The sequence below is a fragment of the Anarrhichthys ocellatus genome, unplaced genomic scaffold (genome assembly GCF_004355925.1).
Source record: "Anarrhichthys ocellatus isolate YVR2014 unplaced genomic scaffold, GSC_Weel_1.0 scaffold22, whole genome shotgun sequence".
NCBI lineage: Eukaryota > Metazoa > Chordata > Actinopteri > Perciformes > Anarhichadidae > Anarrhichthys > Anarrhichthys ocellatus.
Genome location: NW_022280052.1, coordinates 5,519,226 through 5,543,629, shown reverse-complemented (window position 1 = coordinate 5,543,629; position 24,404 = coordinate 5,519,226). Strand labels below are relative to the sequence as shown.

The 24,404-nt window shown below is 40.4% G+C and overlaps 1 protein-coding gene across 5 annotated transcripts; it reads left to right on the top strand.

Annotated features, from left to right (window-relative positions):
- The first annotated feature begins 348 nt into the window (after nucleotides 1-348).
- Nucleotides 349-21,717, top strand: armc9 (armadillo repeat containing 9). Of its 5 annotated transcripts, none has more exons than XM_031859589.1 (26): nucleotides 349-528; nucleotides 864-927; nucleotides 1,325-1,447; nucleotides 1,658-1,828; nucleotides 2,145-2,300; nucleotides 2,488-2,580; nucleotides 3,545-3,569; nucleotides 4,065-4,222; nucleotides 4,532-4,630; nucleotides 5,105-5,140; nucleotides 7,218-7,252; nucleotides 7,350-7,461; nucleotides 7,677-7,769; nucleotides 9,398-9,488; nucleotides 10,111-10,234; nucleotides 10,498-10,637; nucleotides 11,457-11,533; nucleotides 12,189-12,263; nucleotides 12,699-12,789; nucleotides 13,228-13,280; nucleotides 14,142-14,240; nucleotides 14,434-14,549; nucleotides 15,173-15,342; nucleotides 15,661-15,766; nucleotides 17,891-18,081; nucleotides 20,739-21,717. In XM_031859589.1, exons 2-26 carry the CDS (start codon nucleotides 877-879, stop codon nucleotides 20,759-20,761), a joined length of 2,508 nt encoding a protein of 835 aa, XP_031715449.1. In that variant the 5' UTR covers nucleotides 349-528; nucleotides 864-876; the 3' UTR covers nucleotides 20,762-21,717. The 5 variants fall into 5 exon arrangements, with proteins under 5 accessions (XP_031715449.1, XP_031715446.1, XP_031715447.1 ...); XM_031859586.1 differs by having other exon boundaries at nucleotides 827-927; XM_031859587.1 differs by lacking the exon at nucleotides 5,105-5,140 and having other exon boundaries at nucleotides 827-927.
- The last annotated feature ends 2,687 nt before the right edge of the window (nucleotides 21,718-24,404 follow it).

Here is a 24,404-nt window from a genome sequence, read left to right as displayed (position 1 = left end):
CAAATGTATTATAATTTACCGACTGATGTTGGAAATTAAAATAGATGGGATCACGTTGTATTGTCTATGGCTAACAAAAATAAACTATATTAGAAGTAATACGAAAAATCAACGTTGTAGCTGTCGTTACTATAATTTCATGTTTAAAAAACAATTGTGGTTTACACGTCATTTGTTGAATAAAGTAGGTTTTCGCAGTATTAACAATTTTTAGATTAATATCATAATCGTGTCTTGCCAGTTTCTCTAAGAAATAAGTAATGTTTATACGATCCAGTTGCTTTCCGCCTATACCGTAAAGTGTCATACTTTACGACATTTGCCTCTACTTTCCAGCCTGCATTTCCCAACTCTTTGGTTGCTAGGTGTTTTAGCGTCCTATTTGTGTATGGTTGCTAGCTAATGGCTAGCTGACTAATATTGTAAGTGAAGCCCATAAGCCTTGTCAAAAATGGATTATAAAAGATTTAGTTGCGGACGAACACATTGAAAGCGACAATAGCCTATATTCACGAATGTGTGAAAAGGGTGAGAATGATGTTATGTTTGCTCTTATCGTCAGATAACGTTAACTGATTAGCTTCTCTGCTAGTAACGTAGCTTAACTAGCTAGCTTGCCACATTTTTTTGCAAACGTTGATGTTGTCGTGAAGTTGACTTAGTTAGCTAACATTAAATTAAATAGCTTTGATTACGTTTTTTGGGTGCTACACTTATATGACTATTTAATAGTGCCATGCATTGTCCTGTCCTCACAGGCTCTGCAGAGTGCTTGATGGAAGTGCATGCGTTATTTAATGAGTGCAGACGTCTTTGCTGTCAGTAGGTGTTTTCAAGGTTTTGGTCACTCACATGAGTTCCAGGGAGGCAGCCAAGATGGGGGACATCTTGGCAACAGAAGCCGACCTTCTTGGGATGATCAAGGAGGTAACAAATTACGATTTTGAGAATGCACACAGAGCAATAAGAAACTGAATCAGCCAAAACAGGAATTATATTATGTATATATTCTCAAAATGCCCCCTCAATATATTGATACCAATATAAATACATAAAAGATTACCCCAGGACAAGCTGTTGCTCTACTGCTATTGATAGGCTCAAATAATGTTAACTACTTTAGGCTACTGTCTATATTTCATTACTTTCAACTGTAGTGTATATTTGGAAAAGAATACAATATGCATAGAACAGAGTTTCCACTACCATTAAATGGCTTAGGTGCAGTTTTGCCCACCCCCTGTGGATGACCTAAAATAGTACTTACTTCTGCACTGGTTACGATGGAATTAATGCCACTTGTGCTTGTTTCTGTCATTTGTAGTACCTTAAGTTTTATGAATTTGAAGAGACTGTGAACAGTTTGGACAAGGAGTGCAAAAACAAAGGCAAGCTCGTCTCAAAGCCTCAAGGAAAAACTAGAGACTCAAAGACTCGTGGCATTCAGGTAAATTCCACAGTTATTTGAATCTGCTGTTGCTTCAAGTTTGTTGATCATTTATGGAGGTGGCAACTGTCCATTTTTTATTTGTGTTATCATGTATTTATCAGTTATCATGGTGTGATATGTGTATAAAATGACCATTAAAAAGTAGCATATTGTTCTTGCTGATGTAATTTTCCCCAACACTTTCTTCTCTAACTCTGACTTTTCTAGAAAGACCTTCTTAGCTCTTTTGATGATGGAGATCACAAAGTGTTCTTTGAACTGTGGACAGAGAATATTCCCTCTGAGATAAAAGACACAGACACCGAGGCCCAGAGCCTGGAGTTTTACCTTCACATCCACTTCACTATCTACCCACTGAGGAGGCACCCTGGTAGACACGTATGTGGATCCATTTTTTTCATTTTCTTCTATAACAAGAGCATTACTCAGTTTCAATTATCTTCAAACTAAATCAAACTATATCACAACCCCACAGCTGAATATCATTATGTGCTCTTTTTCAAAATGTCCACTAAGCTGTGCTACAGGCTTGTTCTCAGTGGGCTATCAACAATGTTTCTAACTTCTATAACATGCTTGTCACTGTGTAGGTCTTTGCAGGAAATGAGGACATGTTTTAAATAATGTTAACATTGACATTTCGTAATTAACTTGAAATAAATCAGTTCATTTGAAAACCTGAATCTTTCTCCAGGACCAAGCTGAGTTTGAGGAGAGGATTTCCCACTTCAAGCAGTACCTGGAGACTCGGGGAGCAGCGCTGAGCCAGACCTCAGAGTTCCTGCCTTACTATGCCTTGCCCTTCGTTCCCAACCCTACCGTCCACCCCTCCTTCAAAGATCTTTTCCAGGTGCACAGCTAATTATGGAACATTACCTCGTTGGTTGTCAACTAGTAATTACATATGCAACATTATTACTCAGTGCCAGCTTCATAATAATCATGAGGCAATTTACGAAGTCCTTACCGCAACGAAAAATAATACAAAAGAATGAACATAACCATATCTTCTCCCACCCTACACTCTTTATATGTAGAATTCCTGGATACCACAGTTGAAGGATAAGCTGGAGCCGTTTCTGTCAGTGACCCTGAAGCAGTCCAACACCCCAAGGCTGCTGAATTTATATGTATCCTCTATTGTGACTCGCTCACATGTCATTGCTGTCATTATAAAAAAAAAAAATACAAGATCTAGAGGGGAACATTTTAGAAATTTCACACAGGCCAAATACAGAGCGGTTGTCATTCCCTCTTCTGGCTGAACTGCACATTTCAATATCAGATAAAATCCTAAAGTGACTAAAGAATGAATTAACATTCAGACTGACCTGGTTGATTCATATGCTGCAAAGAAATGCTGTTTGATTTGCATTTATAAATGGCTGTTTGAGTATGGCAGACACTAACTCACCCTCACTCCTTCAAAATGGTTTAGTTTTCATGCTTACGCATGAAAACTAAACCATGAAAATAAACCCCTATCCCTACTGGCCAACGATCAAAGCATACAGATTAATAATGCGACTATCATCTCAAGAGCTGACCAAAGAAAATCTGTCTTTTTGTACATAATTAAAAAATAAGGGAGCGAGGTTATCTAACATGTATAATCTTTTTTTTATATTTAAACACTTCACCAGGCAGCAATTTTGACAGCTGAGACAACATACTCACAAATGAGAAGTCACTGTTAGTAGAGTGCACACATGACTAGTGTGTGCATGTAAACTTTACATGCTTACGTGCATGTAAATGTACTTAATGGCCCCTGTGTTTGCCCACACTAGGGTGTTGGCCCATTGTCCTTTTTTGAAAAAGATCTATCCCTCCCATTAAAACAAACTAGAGTTGATTCTTTATTGAATCTTATTTATTTGAGCTAAATCTTAAGTAAATATTGTTTTTTTTATGACAAATATGCTTACGTTCAAACAGGATGTAGGACATATTGTGTGCTTGTTTTATGTCCAGTCAAACTTAAGCTACACATTGTGTCTTATATATCTTTGGATAAGGAAACAAATACAGTAGAAATGTTTGACTTGTGTTCAATTGAGTGCTAGTGCATAGTCTTTAACAGGAAGCATGCAGAAGGAGGGAGGAAGGAGTACTAAAGGTAAATATCCCTCTCAGGTCATCTACCTTTTGCAGTGTATTGCAATTTATTTAATCTGTTCTTTTATATTATATTCTATCTGTCATATGATAACACGGAGAACTTGTATGGTGTCTCTGGTAACAAAGGCTTCCCTTACCGTGAAATCTTAAGACCACGCCTGCTTACTGCTTGGTGGACAAATATTCCAGATAAAGATTTAAAAAGTCTTTCTCAAGCCAAAAACAGAACTGATGAAGGCATATTATTTGAGGTTGGTAAAGATGAATAATTACACAAAGATCGAACCAACATCTGAAGTGTTGACTGGCAGACAAAATGTGAAAAGATGATAAACAACCATCCATTCATTTTTTAATTTAAATTCTCAGATGACACATTTAACATTTTGACCTTAATTTACACAGAGAATGTCACTCATGATATGAATGTTGCATATTTGTTTGTGTTTACATTCTGCAACTTCCTCCTGTGTGTGTTTGCGTGACTGCACAGAGGCCATGCAGCAGTTACATCTCCAACTAGTTGAATCGGACCGGCGCATCACTAGCTACGTGCGGAAGTTCAACAAGATGCAGGCAGACTATCACAACCTGATTGGCATCACTGCTGAGCTGGTGGACTCATTGGAGGCCACCGTCAGTGGAAAAATGGTAGGTCGGCTTGACTGTGGGGCACGAGCTACACACAGAAAGAGACCAACACACATGCGCACATGTGGTGCACACATAACTAGACAGACCTACAAAATGTAATCAGGCTGTTCACAGTTGTATATGCAAACACTTAAGATAACAAACATACATAGCAACGTTTTAAAACGGTCCTAATATGCACAAGTATGCTCTTAGCTACCAGGTGACAACAAAGCTGTTAAACTGGGAGCCAGAAATAGCAACACTGCCCTCCCTCTACCCACAAACGGTATCTTAAAGCTCAAGGGGCCTGCTGTGTTTTTGCAGATCTCTCCTGAGTACCTGCAGACTGTGTGTGTTCGCCTGTTCAGCAGCCAGATGAGGCAGAGTGTGGTGCAGAGCGCTGACTTCACCAGACCTGGCACTGTGAGTGAGAGCACACAGACACCTCTCTTCTCCCTCTTTCTCCTTCCCACTGTCACTGGAAGGACAGCAACAACACACAAGGCCTAAACACTGGCAGAGGGAAGTGCTGTCAGGGCCTTACGTCACAAATTTGATCAACCACTTTTGAAATTCAGCTTTTGATGAAAGGTGTTAGAATGGATACTATACACATGATTGATTGCATGCCAACGTTAGAGGAGTAATATTAAAAGCAAATAGTAAAATATCATTTTCATATCATGGTTTGATAGCTGTTGCAGTGTAACTCTATTGGACAGATAATCAAAAAACTGTCCACACTACCACAACCATGACAATCCCGCTTACTGTCAGTGGCCTTCATTGTGGTGTTGAGCTACGGTTTGTGAAATCTTGTTTCTTTCTGTTTTGAACTGAACAACTTCTTTCTGTGTGTTTGTGTTTTTTCCGTGTGTTGTGCTTTTGTCCACAAAGGGATATTACTCTATGAGTCCCTATGATGATGGCTATGTAAGTTTCATATGTTTTCATCTTTACTTCCTGTCATCGCTCAGGTCCCCACTTCTCATCTTGCTTATGCCTCGCCGTGTCTCTTCTTTTTCCTCCTCCTCCCGTTCTCCTCGTGTCTGCCTCCCCTTCCTTTACTTGTATACAGTTCTTGGCCTGACTTAGTACACAGTCTATAATCCCTGTTATTTTCCTTTGGTTCCTATTCGATTATTCTAGTTTTAAGTCATATTAGGTCTCGTTTGTTGTAAGATTTACTTCTTTTGTCAGGTCACTGACCGAGCGTACCTCATCTTTGAATTGATTTTGTTCTTCCTCTCAACTCTCCCTATTGGATGTCTGTCTTCTTTTTTTAAAGGTAAATGTGGTCAGTTTCAGTTTTGTCCCCACATCATTTGTTAATAGTAATAATAATAATTTTAAATAGATTTTAAAACAGTTTAGACAGACATAGTGACTGGACAACACAAGGCGCTTTGATGTAAACGCTCAGGCTGTCAAACAGTTTGCAGCAAGACAACCAGAACGCGTAATGTAATTGTGATGGTTCTTAACATAATCAATAGTAAGCACACACATGATGAAATAAATTCAATAATAATACTTATTTAGATAACTTCCATGGAATGTCAGGCCAAGCCTTTAACTGTTGGAAATTAGTCAAATCTAACAGCATTGAATTAGTGCTTAATGTTAATTTCATGAAAGCTGATAGTCCTTAATTTGCCCTCACATGAGCAAGCAAATGTTCCGTTTATTGCCACATAACACCATAATTGACCATAATTATGAGACTTTTTATGTCCTCATAATATTGTGAGGGCTTTTCACAGATCTTTATTTGCTACTCCGCTCTGGTTTATCTTGCTGCCAGGGGAAGGCAGAGCAGTCTACTTGGACAGTAACGTCAACAATAGATGGCCTTCAGCTGTCCCCACGGTCATAAAAGAGTTAATGGTGAGAAGATGTGCTAAAGAGGAGAAGAGAGTAAAGGCATAGCTTCTGTAAGCTGTGCCTTGTCAGAGAATTCAGGTCAAGCTTTTTCTTTGTGTAGATGATTAGCTGAAATATGAGCATACAGGTAGGTGGCCTGGAAATTCATGTTTGTTTTTTTTAAATGTAGAAATGCCTTGATATAGTTTTACCTCCTGCCTCTGAAAATCATTTTGTTTGATGCCACTATTTCTACATTCAACATAGGTGTGTGGCTTTCTTGTTAATAGACAGCAATGGAGAATATTCTTTTCATTGATATACATCTATTAATCCGGCCCCCTAGGGTCCAGACACACCGGTGTTTAATGTCTCAGGGAAACATGTCCCCCTTCAGCATTCTTCAGGTCGACTGAAATTTCTACAGAGAAAGAAATTTGGGAAGGAACCCAAGTAGCAATGTTCTCCTCCGCTTACACATTTCCCGCTGCACACCAAAACAAAAATATGACCAGACCCCCTGATACATCACAGATCAGCTGACCTAACACTGCTAACATAGGCCTAACCACCCAGGATTCAGATTAGATTTCAGGGCTCAAAATCCTCATCCAATAGTAAAAAAAAACACTTATAATCAGCTCTTTCAACCTTCTTCCTAACACCCTCACCACAATGATATATTACTCTGTTCAGTAGTCTCCATTTCCTTTTCTCTAGAACAACAACACATAGGCCTACAGTACAAGTACACAGAGGTGCAACAAATGGGATGGCTGTTTCACACTAACTTGCCCTCTCTGGTACTTTTTAATTGCTGAATTATCTTTTCCCAGTTGACACTGACTGCATGGGCGATGGTGCCAAACATCACACCTGTATGTGTGGGGATTCAGCATGTACCACAAGCATGATGTATGCATGTCCAAAAAGAACCCCACTAATGACTTATTTAGACTGTAGCTGACTTGAATGTTTTCGAAGGATAACACTGGGTGAGTAGGGGGACCAGATAGTACGGATGATAAGACAGATGAACAGCCGCATGGATTAGTGTTTTCCACACTTTAAGGTAAGAATGTGATGAATTCTAAAATATGCTCTGCTCCTCTGTGTCTTCTCTTCTCAATGTTGCTCCCGCTCATAGGCCTCCTCAATGCTACGAGCATCCATTGCGCCGCAGTAAGTTACAGTAACTTACATTTGATTCAAATTTGTTTAGTTTGAAAAGCGCCATGTTACAAATATGGCTGACTCGTCTTTTTTTGTTAACATCCAGGAAATCCAAGGAGGTGCCAATGCTGCCCTCACTGGACTATGAGAAGCTGAAGAAAGACCTGGTCGAAGGCTCAGACAGACTCAAGGCCCTGCTGCTTCAGGCGCTGCGCTGGGTGCGTATTCATATTCTTATTTACAGTATATTCCTGTTTCAACAAACGGAATGCTTTCACACAAAGCCATAGCAGCCTAATCCACCTCTACGGTTCTACTGAGCAGGAGAGAAAAATAAGACCTAATGAGCAGCTAATGAGCTCCAATCATATTCACTTTGCATGGCTACTCCTTTGAGTCTTCATTGGTGGGTCTGTTTCTCACGTTATTTCAGAGACTGACTCGCTCACTCCCTGGGGAACAAAGAGACACAATACTTCAGGCCTTTATCAGTAACGATCTGATGGAGCGCTACAGCACAAAACAGGTGAGATTATTGGACTACAGCTTTTTAATGCAATCTTATTGTGGCATGTTTAAACACTATAAAGCAATTACTGTGGTAGACATCTCTACCGATGTGAACTGAAATGACAGTGATCTTGTTTTTCCAACCTATATTTCATGCAACCATCAGAGCCAAAAGAAAACATAACTTCTTGTCCATTAGCCTCACGACCTAATTAATCCCCAGGCTCTGATTTCAGGAGGCCCTGAGTTGGTGAATTGGCCCCCTGGCTGGGTGCACACAGATTTGTTTCCCACTTGCCATTGACTTATAATTGAATTGTGTGAAGAGCATAAACAGTATAGACAAACTGGAGCATTTCAGATGTCTGGATGCTTCTGGGATATTTGTTTTTTATAAACGTTATGTTACTCCTTTTAACTTTTGCATTCCCTGTAGATGGCAAGGACACACTCTTTCCATTGATTTCAAAAAACTTTTACCATTTTATTTCAGTAAAACCCTTTAAAATGATCGTCGACAGATATCAGATGTGAGCACCAAAAAAATCAATAATCAAATAAATAATTGCTTTGACAACAGTTTCCCTCCATTTTAAAATATTGTGGGTACTAACAATGTCTTGATGAACCCAGGATGGATAGGACAAATTGATTGGACATCTATGCTATTTATCGAGTAACTCTTCATCAATGTCTTGAGAATTAATCAAATTTTGCACCTGCCTTCCCACAATATGAGCTATCTATGTCATTTGATTTTAATCTGACTGAACACTTGCCATGTTCCCAGCCTCATTCTCCTCTTTTTAAACAAAAGGCCGGAGCAGGAAACACAGATTTTATTTCTTTTCACATTTCTTTCGCCTAGCCATTAGTCGTAGGGGCGCCATGTTGAAGACAGTCCCTTTACAGAAGAGTAAGTGATCCTCATCTCATACCTGAGCTCTTTGTTTATGTACTTACCACGGTGCTCCAAGCCACCCATAAATGACACTTGAGTCATTTACTCAGAGCCACAATAACAGTGGAAGGGTGTCAATTTCTTGTAATCAAATAACATGCATGAATGTTCTTTGTTTGACGATGGCCAAAAGCATTAATTGGGCAAGTTTTCCCAGTACACTGGTCAGGTTTCGGCTCAGCGGTGAGACTAATATCATGCCCCATTCGGTTTGATCGGACCAGTTCCATAATTTTCCTTTTATTTAACCAGATAAGTCGATTGACCACCAGTTCAGGTTTACAATGATGACCTGGCCAAAAAGGCAGGAACAGTAGGCAAGTAGATACAAGACAAAATAAAACATAGATACATCTCAAACAGTCTCGTACAAAAATGACAACATCACAATATGTACAATATATAAAAGAACAGTGTTGCTGGAGAAGATTACATCACCATAGTCTGAGATGAGAAGGACTGTCATTTTAACCAGGGTGTGCCTTTGTAGAGTGGCTAAATTATGCTTTGTTACGAACAAAAACAGGACTGATTGCTCTTTTTAAAATCTTGAAATCTCAGCAGCTGCTGAGATAACATTATCTGCCACACCTGTTAGGCCTGCTCAGAAGTTTATGATTATTGATTTTACCTGGCAGCAGTAGATATAATTCTAAACTATCCTACATTTTGTGTTTTCATAGAAAATGTTGCTTCATTTAATGAGATCGAAGAACGAGACGGTCCGCCAATACATGGCTCGTCTCATCAATGCATTCGCTTCCCTGGCAGAGGGTAAGTGCTGAAGCATCATTACTTCTTTGCAACATGAGTCATCGTCTGACTGGATGCATTTGGAGACATAGATTCACGGAAGACCTCACTGGCTTTCCATTTGGGTTTCAAACCGCTAATGATCCCCCGTAGCAGCAACTGTTGTAAACAGACGCTGTTGTATATTTATGCTGACACAAATTACTTTTATTATGTAGGAAGTGGTTGTGGTTTGATTGTTTTCTAAGAGATTGGGTAGTTAACAGTCAGTCTGAATAACAAGGAAAAGTGGTTAAAATATCTCTTTGGCAGTCTGAAGTTTTAGGGACTTGAATATACTCAGAAAACATGCAATGTGACACCAGTAAGTTGTTAAGATGGTAGAAATGTAATTGCATCAGGTTTACCCATCATAGCTGAGTCCAGTCAGCTCTGCTTTTGTTGAGATAATTCTATTGTACTGTGTTGTCCTCATTCACAGTTACACCTAAAATAAATTGTGATATTTGGGGCTTTTCATTGCTGAAGCCGCTACATGTAACTTAGATAAAACTGGTGTATTTCTATGTGGTCCAGCGAGGCTTTTAAAGAAGACAATTTCTTGCCTTTTGATCTTAATTTCATGTTGTGTAAATGCTTACAGGTCGGGTTTACCTCTCCCAAATCCCCATTCTTCTGAAACTTCTGACAGAGGCACTCAGGACGGAGGAAAAAGACTCCCTGACGAGAGAGAATGTGCTAGTTGCCCTGCAGAAGCTCAGCCTCAGGTAAAAAAAATGTTGTGTGACATGATCACACATCACACAATTTTCAAAAACGGGGATTTCAACTTTTAGATGGCCTAAAATCATAATAAACATACATTAACATGTGCAAGGAACTTAACAGTGGTGTGCCCCGGTACCTTACTTGGTAGAGTGGGCACCCATGTGCTTACCGCAGTGGCCTGGGTGAATTCGACCTGCGGCCCAACACAAATATTTCAGTTCAAGTTGCATTTAATCCTTAATTTATCATCATTTCTTGGTAGGAGGAGCCAGCAGACTGCCATGATAGCAGCCGATCTGATTGGCTGGCTGGTGGATGAGCTGCAGGACTCAGACTGCCTGAGTGACTACACCCTGGAGTATTCTGCTGCTCTGCTCATGAACCTGTGTCTGCGAACGAAAGGTAAAGGCAATGCACAGGTAGATACAGAACAGAGACACAGTTGAATAATTATATAATACCCCAAACCTTTTGAGATTCGGCTGGATATTTTGCTTATACATTCAATTAGATCATGTCCAAAATACTAGACAGTATGTCTGTTTTTAGACTAAATCATTTAATAGCATTTTTCAAAATTCATTAAATTTACTGTATGTAAGATGACTTTGCTTTGTTCCACGCATTTTTGTCCCTGATGAAGGCAATAAGGGGTGTTGTGCAATAGTTTTATTTTGTATATCTAGCTGGCCTTGCGATGCGGTATCTAGGGTTTCTTTAATGTCAATGTTATGTCTTTCAAAGCCACATAGAATATCTGTCTAACTTTGTTCCTGTCGGATTATTTTATTATGGCCACAGGACGGGCTTTTAGCTTTTACAGCTTCTTCTGAACACAGTGCTTACCGGTTCACCCTCTCACACCATATCTAGTGTGTATCTTTGTTCAGGTTAATGCACATACAACAAAGATACTCTCCCTCTTTCTCAGTACTTCCTTCTATTTGGTCTCAGTTGCCCGAGGGGCCTGCTTTTTATAGAGGGCCTCAGTGCAACACTGTACTGCATTTGATTTATCAGTGGAGTTATTATCTTACACACAGAAAGATAAAATGCAAAGGAAAAAAGGATCGGGTTGGAGGGAATCATTAATTTATTAATCTGAATGAAATATCATCCTATCTTTCATTTTGTGTGTGTGTGTGTGTGTGTGTGTGTGTGTGTGTGTGTGTGTGTGTCTGTGTGTGTGTGTGTGTGTGTTGGATGGCTGTCTTTGTACAGGAAAAAGGAAGTGTGCAGAGAACGGCAGGCATGTGCTAAAGGTTCTAACTGACGTCCTTGGACATGAGAACCACGAGGTGATACACACATCCATCAACACTTGCACACAGATATTAAATACACAGTACATGTAATGTGCACGCAGAACACACTCATAGAGGCTGAAAAACATGGAGGCAGCATACATAGCATATTAAATCATGCTCACACGTTCAGAACGCGACACCACAACAGAGAGTTGGCTAGTTTGCGGCGCTAAACTTAAATCTAAACGCCAAAGTGGACAACACACAGCACTTCATTAGCTAACAGAATTCCCAATAACGCATGAATACAGCTTCACCACTAGTTGATCTGTTCATATACCACTGTAACCCAAGCAGACACACCCAGGATGCCATAAAACTATGTTTATGATGCCTTCCACAGAGTTTCGCTGTCTTAATAGAATTGAGCAATGACTTTAGGTAAGTCTATAAAACATAAACAACACTAGCTTCTTTCAACGTCAGGAAAGGGCCAATAACTCAATTATTATTATCATACATGACATACTGTGAGTCTATAAAGATATACTTGTATTTGGATCCTCAGCATAAGCATTCTTTCCTCTTTTTATCCACATTTCCTTACTGCTGCGTGTTCAAACAAGCTGTTACCATTTGTCCTGAGATCATTAAGACAGAGGCTGTGTGTGTGTGTGTGTGTGTCTGTGTCCCTTTGTTCTCTCAGATTCGACCATATGTGAATGGAGCCCTGTACAGTATCCTGTGTATTCCCTCTGTGCGACAGGAAGCCAAAGAGATGGTGAGATAGCAGAAATGTCTTCACCTGCTTGGAGGAAACAGACCCAGTTTGTTTGTTTTTTGCTCTGCATTTGTCTCCTTACGACACCCCACAACCAGTGTTTGGAGGGGAAACGACAGGTGTTCACAGTCATATGACACAGTCATTGTACCCAAATATTGGTGAGCTGGTGGGCTGGAGAGTGTGGATGTAGCTGAGCCCGTCCTGTCCAACAAATATCATTTTTGGTGGTCATTATCAACACAATTACGATATGTTATAATGAACAAAAATGTCACTTAAACCAATTGTCTCTGCAGTGTATACTGCCTTTCAGCATTCAGTAACTGATTATGAATCTAAAGCTAACTGGAGAAGTAGCTCTTGTGTTTATGTTTAAGCTGTATAGTTCTGTTGTACGTTGGTGTGACGTGTGTTTGCCTCACATGTGTGCAGAGTGTGGAGGAGATTCTCCGTTGCTACAGCAAAGAGGAGAACTCAGACCTCAACAGACAGATTGAGTTCATCATTAAACAGCTAAACTCAGGTTAGTGAAGTAAATTGTTACAATTGATGTATTCTTTCCTATGAATGTGTAAATTAAATAAATAATGTATAAAATAATGTAATTATTGGAAGGGACATTGTGTTAATTTGGAGTTTGGGGCATCTGGTGTTACTGGCAGTAGTCATGCACTGGTTGCCACATCTAATGTTAGGAAGTGCTTTACATAACAGGTAATTGAACAGCTACTGTACATGTAAATGTAAAGTCTCGTGGCTGTTGTCAGTGGTTTATAATGTGTTAATATCAGTTACCTGTTTTTTGAGATACTTGATGTGTTTCTTAAGTCAAAATCCGTAGTTTTTACATTTCATCATTTACATTATATAAGCCTTCGGAAAGAAGACTCCTGCTGCTGTTGTTTTTTTGGAAAATTGACTAACTGGTTTAATCCTTATGTTCTGGCTGTGTTCCACCCAGCTGATGAAGAGGGTCCAGAGTCGGATGATGAAGAAGATGAGGACGACAATAATGTGAGTCCTGCCCTCAACCCGTTGCACAAGTTATTGCTTTACACCATCATATTATATACCAATCTACGCATTATTCAACCTTTATTTTAACTCGGAAGTACAATGGGTTAGGGAACTCATTTACAATATAGCCAATTCAAAATAAAAACAAATCCTAATCATCAAGAAACACAGACTAAGAAACCTAAATGATAACTACTCAAAGAGTAGAAATACTAAAGCCGTAAGAATAACTTTCTGTGGGAAAGTGGGTTATCAAGATAAGGTATGTGGTAGTAAGTTTAAGTGGAAGTGGCTGGAGTCTCCTAGGTGTGTGTGTGTGTGTGTGTGTGTGTGTGTGTGTGTGTGTGTGTGTGTAATGTGTGCAGTATGTGTGTCCCCCTATTCCCCTCGTGGTCGCACAAGAATTCCTTGAGTGCCCTTGTTCCACTTCCTCTGAACTCAGATGTGGTGTTTTGTAGCTGCTATCCATTTACCGTGGCTATAAGGGGGAACTGATATATATGCCCGCAACAAGTGCAGACTACACTGCTCTCTTGTTGGCACCGTGTAACTTGGTGCCAAGCATCGTGTTCAATCTAGTTCGTAGACTCACATCAATGTTATTGTGAAAAAGTAAATTAGGCAAACGAACCATAGTCACAGCAGTCAACATACCTCAGAATCTTTTATATAATCTGTTTGTAGTGGGAGGAAACATCAACATCAGCCGTGGCCATTTCATTACTTGATTGCATACTGCTACTGCATACTCGAGTAGTCTTTTGTGACCATCATGTTTCAGATTTAGCTTGAACACACCTTTACGTTCACCACAAATGATGTCATTTTTATCTGATTTGCTATCATTGTCTTGTGCAGGAAGATCTAATGGAGACAGACCTTGATATAGAGGAAGTTCTCCAACCACAGCCCAGGGAACTGTCTGGGGAGAGTCTGCTCACTACTGAGTACCTGGGAGTAAGAACAAAATACATACACTTAGTACACTCCTCACCAGCAAGGTTAAATAAACACGTTTTTTTAGAAGACACGTAAACCGTTTAGAATAAGGCGGACGAGCCAGCTACACATAAGCAAATATTGAGTTTGTACTGCCCTGTGCATATTTAATGCAAATGGCTAGAGGAGTGTTGTTGTTTGTGTTGTGTAGATTATGACCAACATGGCAAAAGTGAAGAGGAAGTCAACCCCTCTGTCACGACCAAGCGTTGATGAACCCCTCCAACGGCCAGTCACCCCAAGTTCTCATCGTCATTTCAACGCAGTGTAAGTTACACACACACACAGACAATATCAGACCGTCTAAAATGCAGTTCCATCTTGCTCTCATGCTAATTCAATATCAGACTGTCTAAAATGCAGTTCCATCTTGCTCTCATGCTAATTCATGGTGCCTGTGTGTGTCAGGTGGACTGCAAGGGGGCAAGATAAGCTTTCGTTTTTTGCTCTTGCTGAATTGTTCATGTACTGTAAAATAATGAGTCAGCAGGAGGAGATTGGACCTGGAGCTGCTTTGTACTGAAAGGCAGAGCATTCTCAATCAAACAACCTGTAATTCAGGGTGAAGGGATGAAGGGAAAGTGTTATTTCAGAATAATGGATATGACAGCTGTAAGGGAACGGTGGACTGCACATGACCTGGCCCCAGAGCATCAACTCACAGCAAGTTATTGATGTGCTGGTTTTATTACTAACTAGAACCAACAGTATTGCTAACTCTGAATTATATATCATGTTTAGATATAAAGCTGTACAACCATAAACAGATAGCACCAATGAAGATCAGGAAAACCATTAAGATAAAGGTTTTAAGATGTGAGATGAATACAATGATACAAACTACAAATATGATGCAATACCTGAGCTTTATTGTTTGTGTCAATGCGTAGGGATTATCGATGCGACGGCCAGGGGGATGAAGGTAACCGGCACAGGGGATTCCCCCTTAGCAGACAGAAGAGCGAGGAAGGAAGCCTGCCTCCTTCTCGATACAACTCCCGACCTCCGACACGCTCCGGCAGTCGCCCCAGCACTGCTGACTCCCTACGCCACAGTATCGGTGGGTGGATGATGTCATTTACCTCCCAAATGTCATTTGCCAATACATTTATACAATTGATAGCGGTAGAGTAACAAAATGCAATTTGGTTGATGTGGATTTATTTGGTGTGTTGCCCAGTGTCCACTTGGCAAGGAAGCACTTTCTATTTCCTCATAAGGGATAAAGACCAAATGGCTCAAGACCTATTTTGATTTTCTATATTAACGAACGTCAGCGTGGCATCAGGTTGTGCTCACTGTTACGTTGTTTTATTTAAGTTCTGATTTATAATTCCAAAAGTAGTGTGTTGAAGATCTAATATGTCCGTCCTCTCAGACTCAGAGTGCGGCCGGTTGTCCCAGGAGTCCGAGTTGGACGGGCCATTCGAAGGGCGAGCCAGAAAAGGTTGTTCCCAGGAGGAACACAATGGACAATCCGCCAGGTAAACCCACACACACATATGTTAACTGCACACACACTCACACACACGCATACATAATGAGGAACTGTGTGTTCTCATGAATGTTGCTGCAATTTAATGGTTGCAACAACAAGAGGTCTTCAACTTGAGTCTCATTCCATTTTTTAAGTTCTTTTTCATATGCATTACAAGCAGTGCATTTCAGTTCAATGAACAGTTTGTGCTCTGGCTACCTCTTTATGACACAACATAGGATATAAAATACATCTATGGAAGTGCTCCAGCCACAGCATGTTCCAACAGGCTTGAAGAAGGTGGATGATCATTTATGGTACCCTGGCCTTATATACAGTCCCTCTTGAAAGAGGCCTGTTGTATTTGCAAATTCTCAGTCCAACAGAAGCGAGTGGGCAAACCTATTGACGGTTAGAGCGCGAGGTCTGTGTGAAATCAATCCAAGCAATTCCTATGTGCTGCCATATTTTATCTCTCTCTCTCTCTGTTACAGAGAGTCATTTGCTCAGTTAGAATCATTGAATTCAGTCAGGGTGAGCTGTGGGTGATGAAAATAACAGAAACTAATGGATTTAAGATAAATACAACATAGGAAACACGTTTATTTGTAAGTGAAAAGAGAAAAGAGTAACAAACCTCTGTGTGTGACTTCAAAAGAAGCACAAGAATAGAAAGAATACAACAATAACACAATAAAACCAATAAAAGGTCTTCGGCTTGTGTGTGCATTTAGTCAGTTGTTTGGTAGCAACTACCATAAAAGAGAGCCACAGTAGGACTGTAAAGGAATGATGCAAACTAATACAAACAGTGGGAGTCAGCTGAGGTTCCTGTGAAACCCTGAGGTGTGTGTTTGTGTGTCTGTGGAGAGAGTAATGTTCTGCACCGATCTGTGACTCAGCACCGCCAAGCTGGTCTGTGAGTCTGTGACATGCATTTAAACGAGCAGTTCCCACAAAGAGACCCATTCAATCAACCCTCCCCACTTTCTCCTCTCCTTTAAATCCCAGAGGAACTTGACTCCTGAATTCCGCCCCAAGAATAATGACTCCCAGGAAACCGCTTCAGTTACCCCCCCAAATAAAACCGTAAAACACCTTTACAATACAGACTTCAGTAGCCTCATTTCACCCCAGTTTTGGAGACAAGACTTTTATATTCACGACACAGTCATTGATGTTTCGGTGAATAGAATCTTAGCAACACGGCAATTTGGCAATTTTCTTTTTTTTCCGGGGAAAAGCTCTGCTTCAAACTTATTCAAGGTAACCCCTCGGGGGGCAGCCAGGCCTTTTTCCATTCAGACTTCAGAGGCCTTTTTCCGAAAGACAACAATTTTATAACCCGATATAAAGTAGCTGCCAAATATTGTGTAATTTGCATGAAAGGATACATAGTGAAAGAAGACACAGTGGACTCATGACTATGAGATTTGTTTTGTTCTTTCAGAAATATTTAGCCTGATCCTTAAAGCTAGAGACACCCTGCCTCTAATTTTCATCACCTTACTTATGATATTGACTCCCAAGCATAATATAGAGTTGCAATGTATGCATATATTAATGAAGGCGGTACAGTATGGATAACCCTACTGATAGCTGTCCATACTGGGTATCTTGGGAGTATCGATAAACCAGTCTGGCACAATATCGCCATAAGTGGAGGCTATCGACTGAAACAAGTGAAATGGACGCTATCGAGTGTCAAGGGCAAGAGGCTTGTGCAAGGTGGATGTTGTACCCAGGAATGCCGTGATTTCAATGCTATGAAACCTTCTGTGGAATGAGATCTGTTCATGGCAGTGGTGTCACACGGCTACTGAGCAGCTCAATAGATAAAAGGATAACCTCTCTGAATAATCCTTTTAACCGTAAGCAAGTGAGAAAGAGCTGTAGTAGCTGACATGAAAAGAGAAATAATGTCTGTAAAAAAATAAAATCAACAAAGGACAGTTTTTGTCATTTCTCAGGAGGCTGTCTTGCTTAATCTAGCCTTAATATTGAAAACAATATGTTATTATGTTTTATTTTGACTATTTTTCATTTGACAATGTCTGTTTCCACAATATCTTTTTTGTTGATTACTGTGCAAAGCAAAACTGATGATTTATTTCTTCTTTGTCATCATTAGCGATTATGTCCCTGCAGTTACAAGCCACCCCAAGATTCCCCGTACGCCCGACGCAGCAGACAGCCAGAGCGTCGGTGATCACCGGGCTCGAGGCCCCGCTCTGGCACCCCAGTTTTGCAACTCGGAGCCTCAGCAGAGCAGCCAGCCAGGCTCCGCCAGCTCCACGGGAGGAAGGGGGAAACAAAGTGGAAGTAAGCACATGCCCACCAGCCGGTGTTGGCAAAATTTTGGCTCTGGCTTCTGCTTCAGTTATCCCCCCAAAACGTAAAACACCTTTACAATACAGAAAATACAGACATAAAAAAATCCTTATATTTCTATGCTAATATTATAATACAATAAATCAGGGAATTTCACTGGCAAACTAGCCACAAAGAAATTGGCTACGTTTGGATAATCCTGGTCATTAAACAACAACAACAACTGACAAATAAAAGTACTTCATCTCATTGATGCAGGTGAGTGTCCTCTAAATGCAATATTACCATTACAGTACAACTCTTCCACGGTCACAATTGAACTCGGTCTCTGTCGGTCTCACCAATTTAACAGCCGAGAAATAGTTTTCCCGCTCCTTTCAAACTGAATGAAAGCGGACTTACAATAACAACAAGACAAAAGTGGAACTTACTGTAAGATGACAAGTTGTATTTCCAGTTCCCTTGAAGCTCACAACTTGAGATACACATTGTGTTTCAACTGGAATTCTGTAACAAAATCTGCCTTTACTCAAAGCTGTTGCATAACTGTGTTTCCAGTGTTTCGCCAGTGATGACACTCAATCATCAGTTGGCAGTTATCAAACAAGTAGTTCACATATGCATTCACAATTGTTGTTCATAGCACTCACAGTTGCCTTAGCCAGTTACATTTAACAGGCTCTGAGTTTTTGGACTTCTACAGCCCTCCTTGTCCTTTTGACTTTCTCCTTTGCAATCCTACTAAAGAGTATTATTATGTTGCTTTCTTTCTTTTTTAAATAATAACAAAAGAATAAAAAAAAATGAAAACTAGATCTTCTATAAATTAAGTGCTGGAAAAAGGCGGCGCTAAACCATAAATACTGTACATCACTATCGTTAATCTGCTACCACAGCAGCGAAGATGGCCCGGGGCCAATACAACAGCTCTCACAAGAAGAAGGCCGGTCGAATTGCCTTTAGATGGAGGAGAGGACAGAACATCCAAAAAGGATAAAACTATAGCCTTTGGATCTTATTATTCATCTGAAGCAAGAGTTACAGCATGAACATATTTATTGTGTTGGCAGTACATATATGACTGTTGGAAGAAATCAAAGTATGGCATTCATATTTTCAGCCCATATGTATTTGTTGTTATCTCCACATCTTAAACTTCAAACTTGAGTCACTGCAGTGAAGAGGGCCTGACCCGCTGCTCTGGTACTCTTAGTTGGGTGATAACATCTCCCCATGCGCTCATGCATCTTAACTGCATTTGATGAGCGAGTACCTCCGGCTCTTACGGCGGGTGCCCTTACCATGCGGCCTGTAATAGGGCCTAATGGTTCGTCCAAGCCCCCCACATCCTCCTGTGTGTGTGTTGTACTTATGAGGTCTGGCAAGTGTCAGACATCTATCGACTTATAAGGAAGTCATTTAATCGTAGCTCCACTTAAAGGGCAATAAGCAGGCGCACATGACAGGACAAACAAAATAAGTACACTTTTACTGTGAGCATCTTTAGCTTTTATTGATATGTTTCCTGCTAGGTTTTTTTTAATTTTGTTCGTGAGACACAATCTTTTCAATTTATTTTCACTTGAATGCAGTTTCTGCTGACTGTCAGAGGTTATTATGCCTAATGTTCTCTGTTTGGTGGAGTCTGGCTGCAGAGAGACCCACCACATGCTGAGACAGGAACCCCTTTAGGCCCACTTTTGGTAAACACATCTGTTGTGACTGACAGAGACGCTCCTTTGGCTGAAGGAAGATAGGGGAGGCATTTTCATAGCTGACCACCCACTCAGCCAGCGCAAACAAGGAGAGGAGCTGCCTCGCCATGTTGAGAGGATGGAGAAAAGAAAACGGCATTATCCTCCCCAAGTCATGTTGACAAGGCTGACTTCACGTGATGACAGTTGCTTGTTATGTTGCCGTGCAACTAGAGAAAGTAGAGGAAGCGCTGCAGTATCTCTTTGGACTGTCACTCTGGGCCTGAGTGAAAAAATGTGATGAGGAAGTCAGGTTTTCTTTTCTCACAAGTAGGAAGGAAAGAATGTAAGAGAACCAAAATCTTGGATTTTAAGTTGTATCAAGATGATAACAGATCTTAACCTTTATTTTTCTTGTGTAAAGTTGAATGAGGACACGCGTTTACATTCAGTAGTTTGCGGGAAACCTTCCTGCCAAAATGAAACTAATGAAAGGAATTGAAAAATTCAAATAATGTTGTGTGAATAATGATGAATGAAGGCCTTTTTTACATTCATCTGCTGAAGGGAGGAAAACACTCACATCGAGCACAAATGAATATTACAAGCAGATTTATATCTGTTTGTGTGTCCCACTGGCTAGCTAATGGCCACCACTCTGCAGTGTGCTCATATCACCAACAACACCCCGTCCAGGTAAACAATGTTAGCTCTGTCAGCACTGTTGCTGTTGTTTCCACAGTTCATACTCTTAGCACTGTTAGCTGCTAGCCATGTTGAGCGCCGAGTGAAGGGCAACCCCTCAATCATAATTTTGCTCAGAGTTCCTTATAGAGCTTCTTTAAAATATTTTCTTTTCATTGATAAGTTCAAATCTGACTGTCCTTTACCGTCTCCTCATCTCAAACCCCACATCCCTCCCTCCTTCCCTCCCTATTCTCTTTCCTCCTTCAGGCAGCCAGTCAAAGAGGAGGTGAAGAGGGAGTTGTCACCGTGGAATAGCACTATCTCCCCGGGAGCATCGGGCTTCCTGTAACATCATCCCCCGAGGTTGTGATCAGGGTCAGGGCAACAGAGATGGCCGAGGATCAGCAGCAGCAGGAGTAGGGGCTTAAACAATGCGAAGCATTGTGGCTCTCCGTTTTTTTTTTCTTCCCCCCTTTTGGCTTCAGCACAGACTTCTGTAACGTGATATAGACAATAACCACAACCCCCAGCCGTCCAACCCTGTGTCACTTGTAGTCTTAGTTGGCCCTGCATTTCTCCACTCTCTCATCAAGGTGGACATCCTCCAGCCGTGAAAAAAAGTCACCTGCAACAAGATGCAGGTAATCTAACTCGAACGTATAGCTCTGACTCGGGGCAGTTCAAGGGAAAACGTTTCCGGGTTTTCTGACGTAAGCACATTGCATGTCTTCACATGCACTCAAGACCTTTTTTTTTATTTTTTTTTATAAACCCTCAATATCTGTATTTACGTCTGAATACAAGCTGACGCGTTCAGACTTTAAGACACATGGTTTTACCTGTTTTTTAACTACACATAAACCGGGCATGAATGGTTTAGGATACCTGACAGAACTAGGCATAGAGATACAATGTATTATCATTTTTCTGTGAATATCACAAAGTGTATTTCATTTGAAATGAGGCATGGCCAGGACTCCTTTTGTCTTCGAATTGATTGCACAGATATTAATCAAGCTCTCATCTTGATTCTACAAATCTGTCATTCTGATTTTCACCACGTACTGTATTTATTCATTTTTGACTGGTTGAAAATATCCATCCACATGAATAAATCATTTTACCGGCTTTACTTCAAATATTACACATTGTCTCATATCAGAGTAGCTGCTCTTGTTTAACTTATGCTTCAGGAACTGTTTACAGAAAGACACAGGTCTTGACACGAGTGGTCAGGCTAGTGCTAGTTTATATATATATATATATATATATATATATATATATATATCATCCTGACAAAACAAACAAACTTGAAATTGTGTGAATGTCTTAAATCCAGCATCGTTTGCATTGTACATTTGCACTGTTTTCCAGGTGTGGTGATGTACAGTCTATTTATGTGTATTGCTGCTTTTTTGTTGTAATCCATTTTGATACTGTTCCAGTGGTTTTAAATAAACGTGCAACATATCGCCTGTTTTCTGCTCTTGGAATCTATATCCCTTTATCTCTTTATAGCCGCTTTATTGAATTTCTCAATTTGATGATGCAGTTTAAGCTCTGTGCTACATCCCGGTTGGCTACTGCTAAGATCTGCAGCACAGTCCTGAATCATAAAACACTTCCTCTTGCATAATAACTGCGAGCCGGCAGCTGGCATATTGTGCCCACACAGTGTTGCGTGTCCGTCTTTGTATTGCAACTCTGCAAAGGTAAAAACAATCTTGTGTTCAACTCATCAAGATATCACACAGCAGGAAGATTTCTGCTCTCGTATTGTGTTGTAAACTGCTTGCGGTCAGTTTACACCAGCACTCTCTTACTTAACCCATCGGCTGCTTTGACAGAAAGTTTCTCATGGGGCAACGGAGAGTTCATAGAGGACATGGACGACAAAGATCCTTCACCGGTGACGAGGCTGGAAAAGTAATCGTATAAATTCAAACTGTTCAAGGTTTTGCAAACTGTTGGATCTGTGTAAAGCACTGCTGTTCATTCTCAGCACACAAATGCTTTGTAGTTAAAGACTTGTGTGGAATGATTAAGAATAATGATCTATGGTGACGTGGCATTGCTGGCAGCAACTTTCCCTCTCTGCTTTCAGATATGCAATCACTGATGAAGGTCATAGAAAGGAAAGGAAGGAATGAGAAAGGTGTGTTTAAAAAAAAAAAAAAAAAAAAGTATACACATTTTTACACAGTCCAAAACAACGAATCAGTCAATTCCCTCTTTTTCCAAGTCTTCACTAAATATAACTCAACACCTTGACTGTTGCCCTCCTGGTGTTCCCCCAGGTGTGTTGGACCAGTGACTGATTACAGGTCAACCTTTCCCCCCCCTATGGGTGACATCAGTGCTGACTCTCAAAATAAAACACAGAAGGATACGCACAGGTGTAAATAATTAATTGAATGATAGACAAATTCCACTGAGCTGCTTCCATTTCAGGCTCCTGGTATTGTGCATGCTGAATCACTGTCACACTGTCATGACTTGAGACACTTGAATGGGTTAATGTTAAACCCGTTAATGTCATAAGTAACAACTGTGCTTTTCCTGTTATGACAAGTCCAAATGTCTAAAATCTGTCTAAAAGACGCACTGTATATCACAAGTAACTAGTTATGTTCCTGTGATTAAGATGTTAACACCTAGCCAGGACTTTACTTAATAACACACAGATATATGTAAAGGCTGCGGGATTGATGTATCGCTAGTCTTTCTAACTTTCACGTGTGGTCCCCTGAGTCATGACATGTTCAGCGATTAATACTGTGGACGTTGCCGGTGAGCAGCAGCACAATGCGAGGAAACAGGCGCACATGAGCAGTGACGCACTTGTAGCAGGTGGCCTTGTGACCCTGAGCTCCAGCCACGATGCTGCTGTCCAGCTGTAACGGCGACAGAGAGGAAGCTGCTGCAATCTATCAAAACAAAATGTGGATAACGACTCGTGATAGGGCTTACAGATATGGAAAAATCATCAAACAGTTATGGCTTTTATAACACTGAAGATATTTCCAGCGAGTGCAGGGAAACACAGTTCAACCCCATGGTGTATCTGATACACCATTTCAGCTTTAAAAGGCTGTATGTAAAGCAATTGTATTGTTATCAAGGCTGGATTATAAACAAGGCAGAGTCGGCAACTGTGCCACATGATCCTAGAACTCCAAGAGCCCTGAAAGGTCCCAGGTTCCCTTTTGTCTTTTGGTTAATTTGATTGAAAGTTGACATGGTAAGGGTATTTCACAGGGTCCTTGCTTGTTACCGCATCTTGAGAGCCTGTCTTGAAGGGGGAGCCTTGTCATTTTGTGCTCATATGTTGCATATTCCTAAATGAATGTCTTTAATCAATTTAATCCGTAACAAATCTGTCATAGCATTGAACAACTACATATTGAGTTGGAGGAACATGGTTTAATGTTAAATGGTAAAACTGGCAGTGATTATCCAGGAACACAATGAAGATTTTCACGTCTTTTGGGTTTCTCTATTTTTGCTTTTTAAAACTTGGGTCTTTGTAGTTTCGGCAATCACTCCCTTTGGTCATCATAACCAATTTACTCATCTGAGGAAGCAACTGCCCACCTCACGGCTTTACAACAGAGCTCATTAGAATGAGCATCATGTGCTGTCAGACAAACAAATCCCAACTTTAGCCATGTTACATTTGAAATTGCAAACAAAAGTAGATTTCGATTTGCATTATCAGCAAATGCAATGGGACAATTTTGAACCAAAATAGCTTTTTAAATTTGCACTGCAAGATTATGTAATAAAACCTTCTACTTTGACTTTACTTGTAAAAAAGTGTTTCAGTGACCTGGAGACTTGTTTAGGACCTTGTTCTGCATTTCCTTTAAAGCTATGTTGAGAAAACTGACCACATCCTTGTATCTCTACAAATAATCTGGTGAGAAAATGTGC

Coding starts and splice junctions, on each gene's coding strand:
- armc9 (XM_031859586.1), top strand. Junction 5,141..7,217: donor GTCCCTATGATGATGGCTAT/GTAAGTTTCATA, acceptor TCCCGCTCATAG/GCCTCCTCAATGCTACGAGC. Junction 14,241..14,433: donor TCACTACTGAGTACCTGGGA/GTAAGAACAAAA, acceptor TGTGTTGTGTAG/ATTATGACCAACATGGCAAA.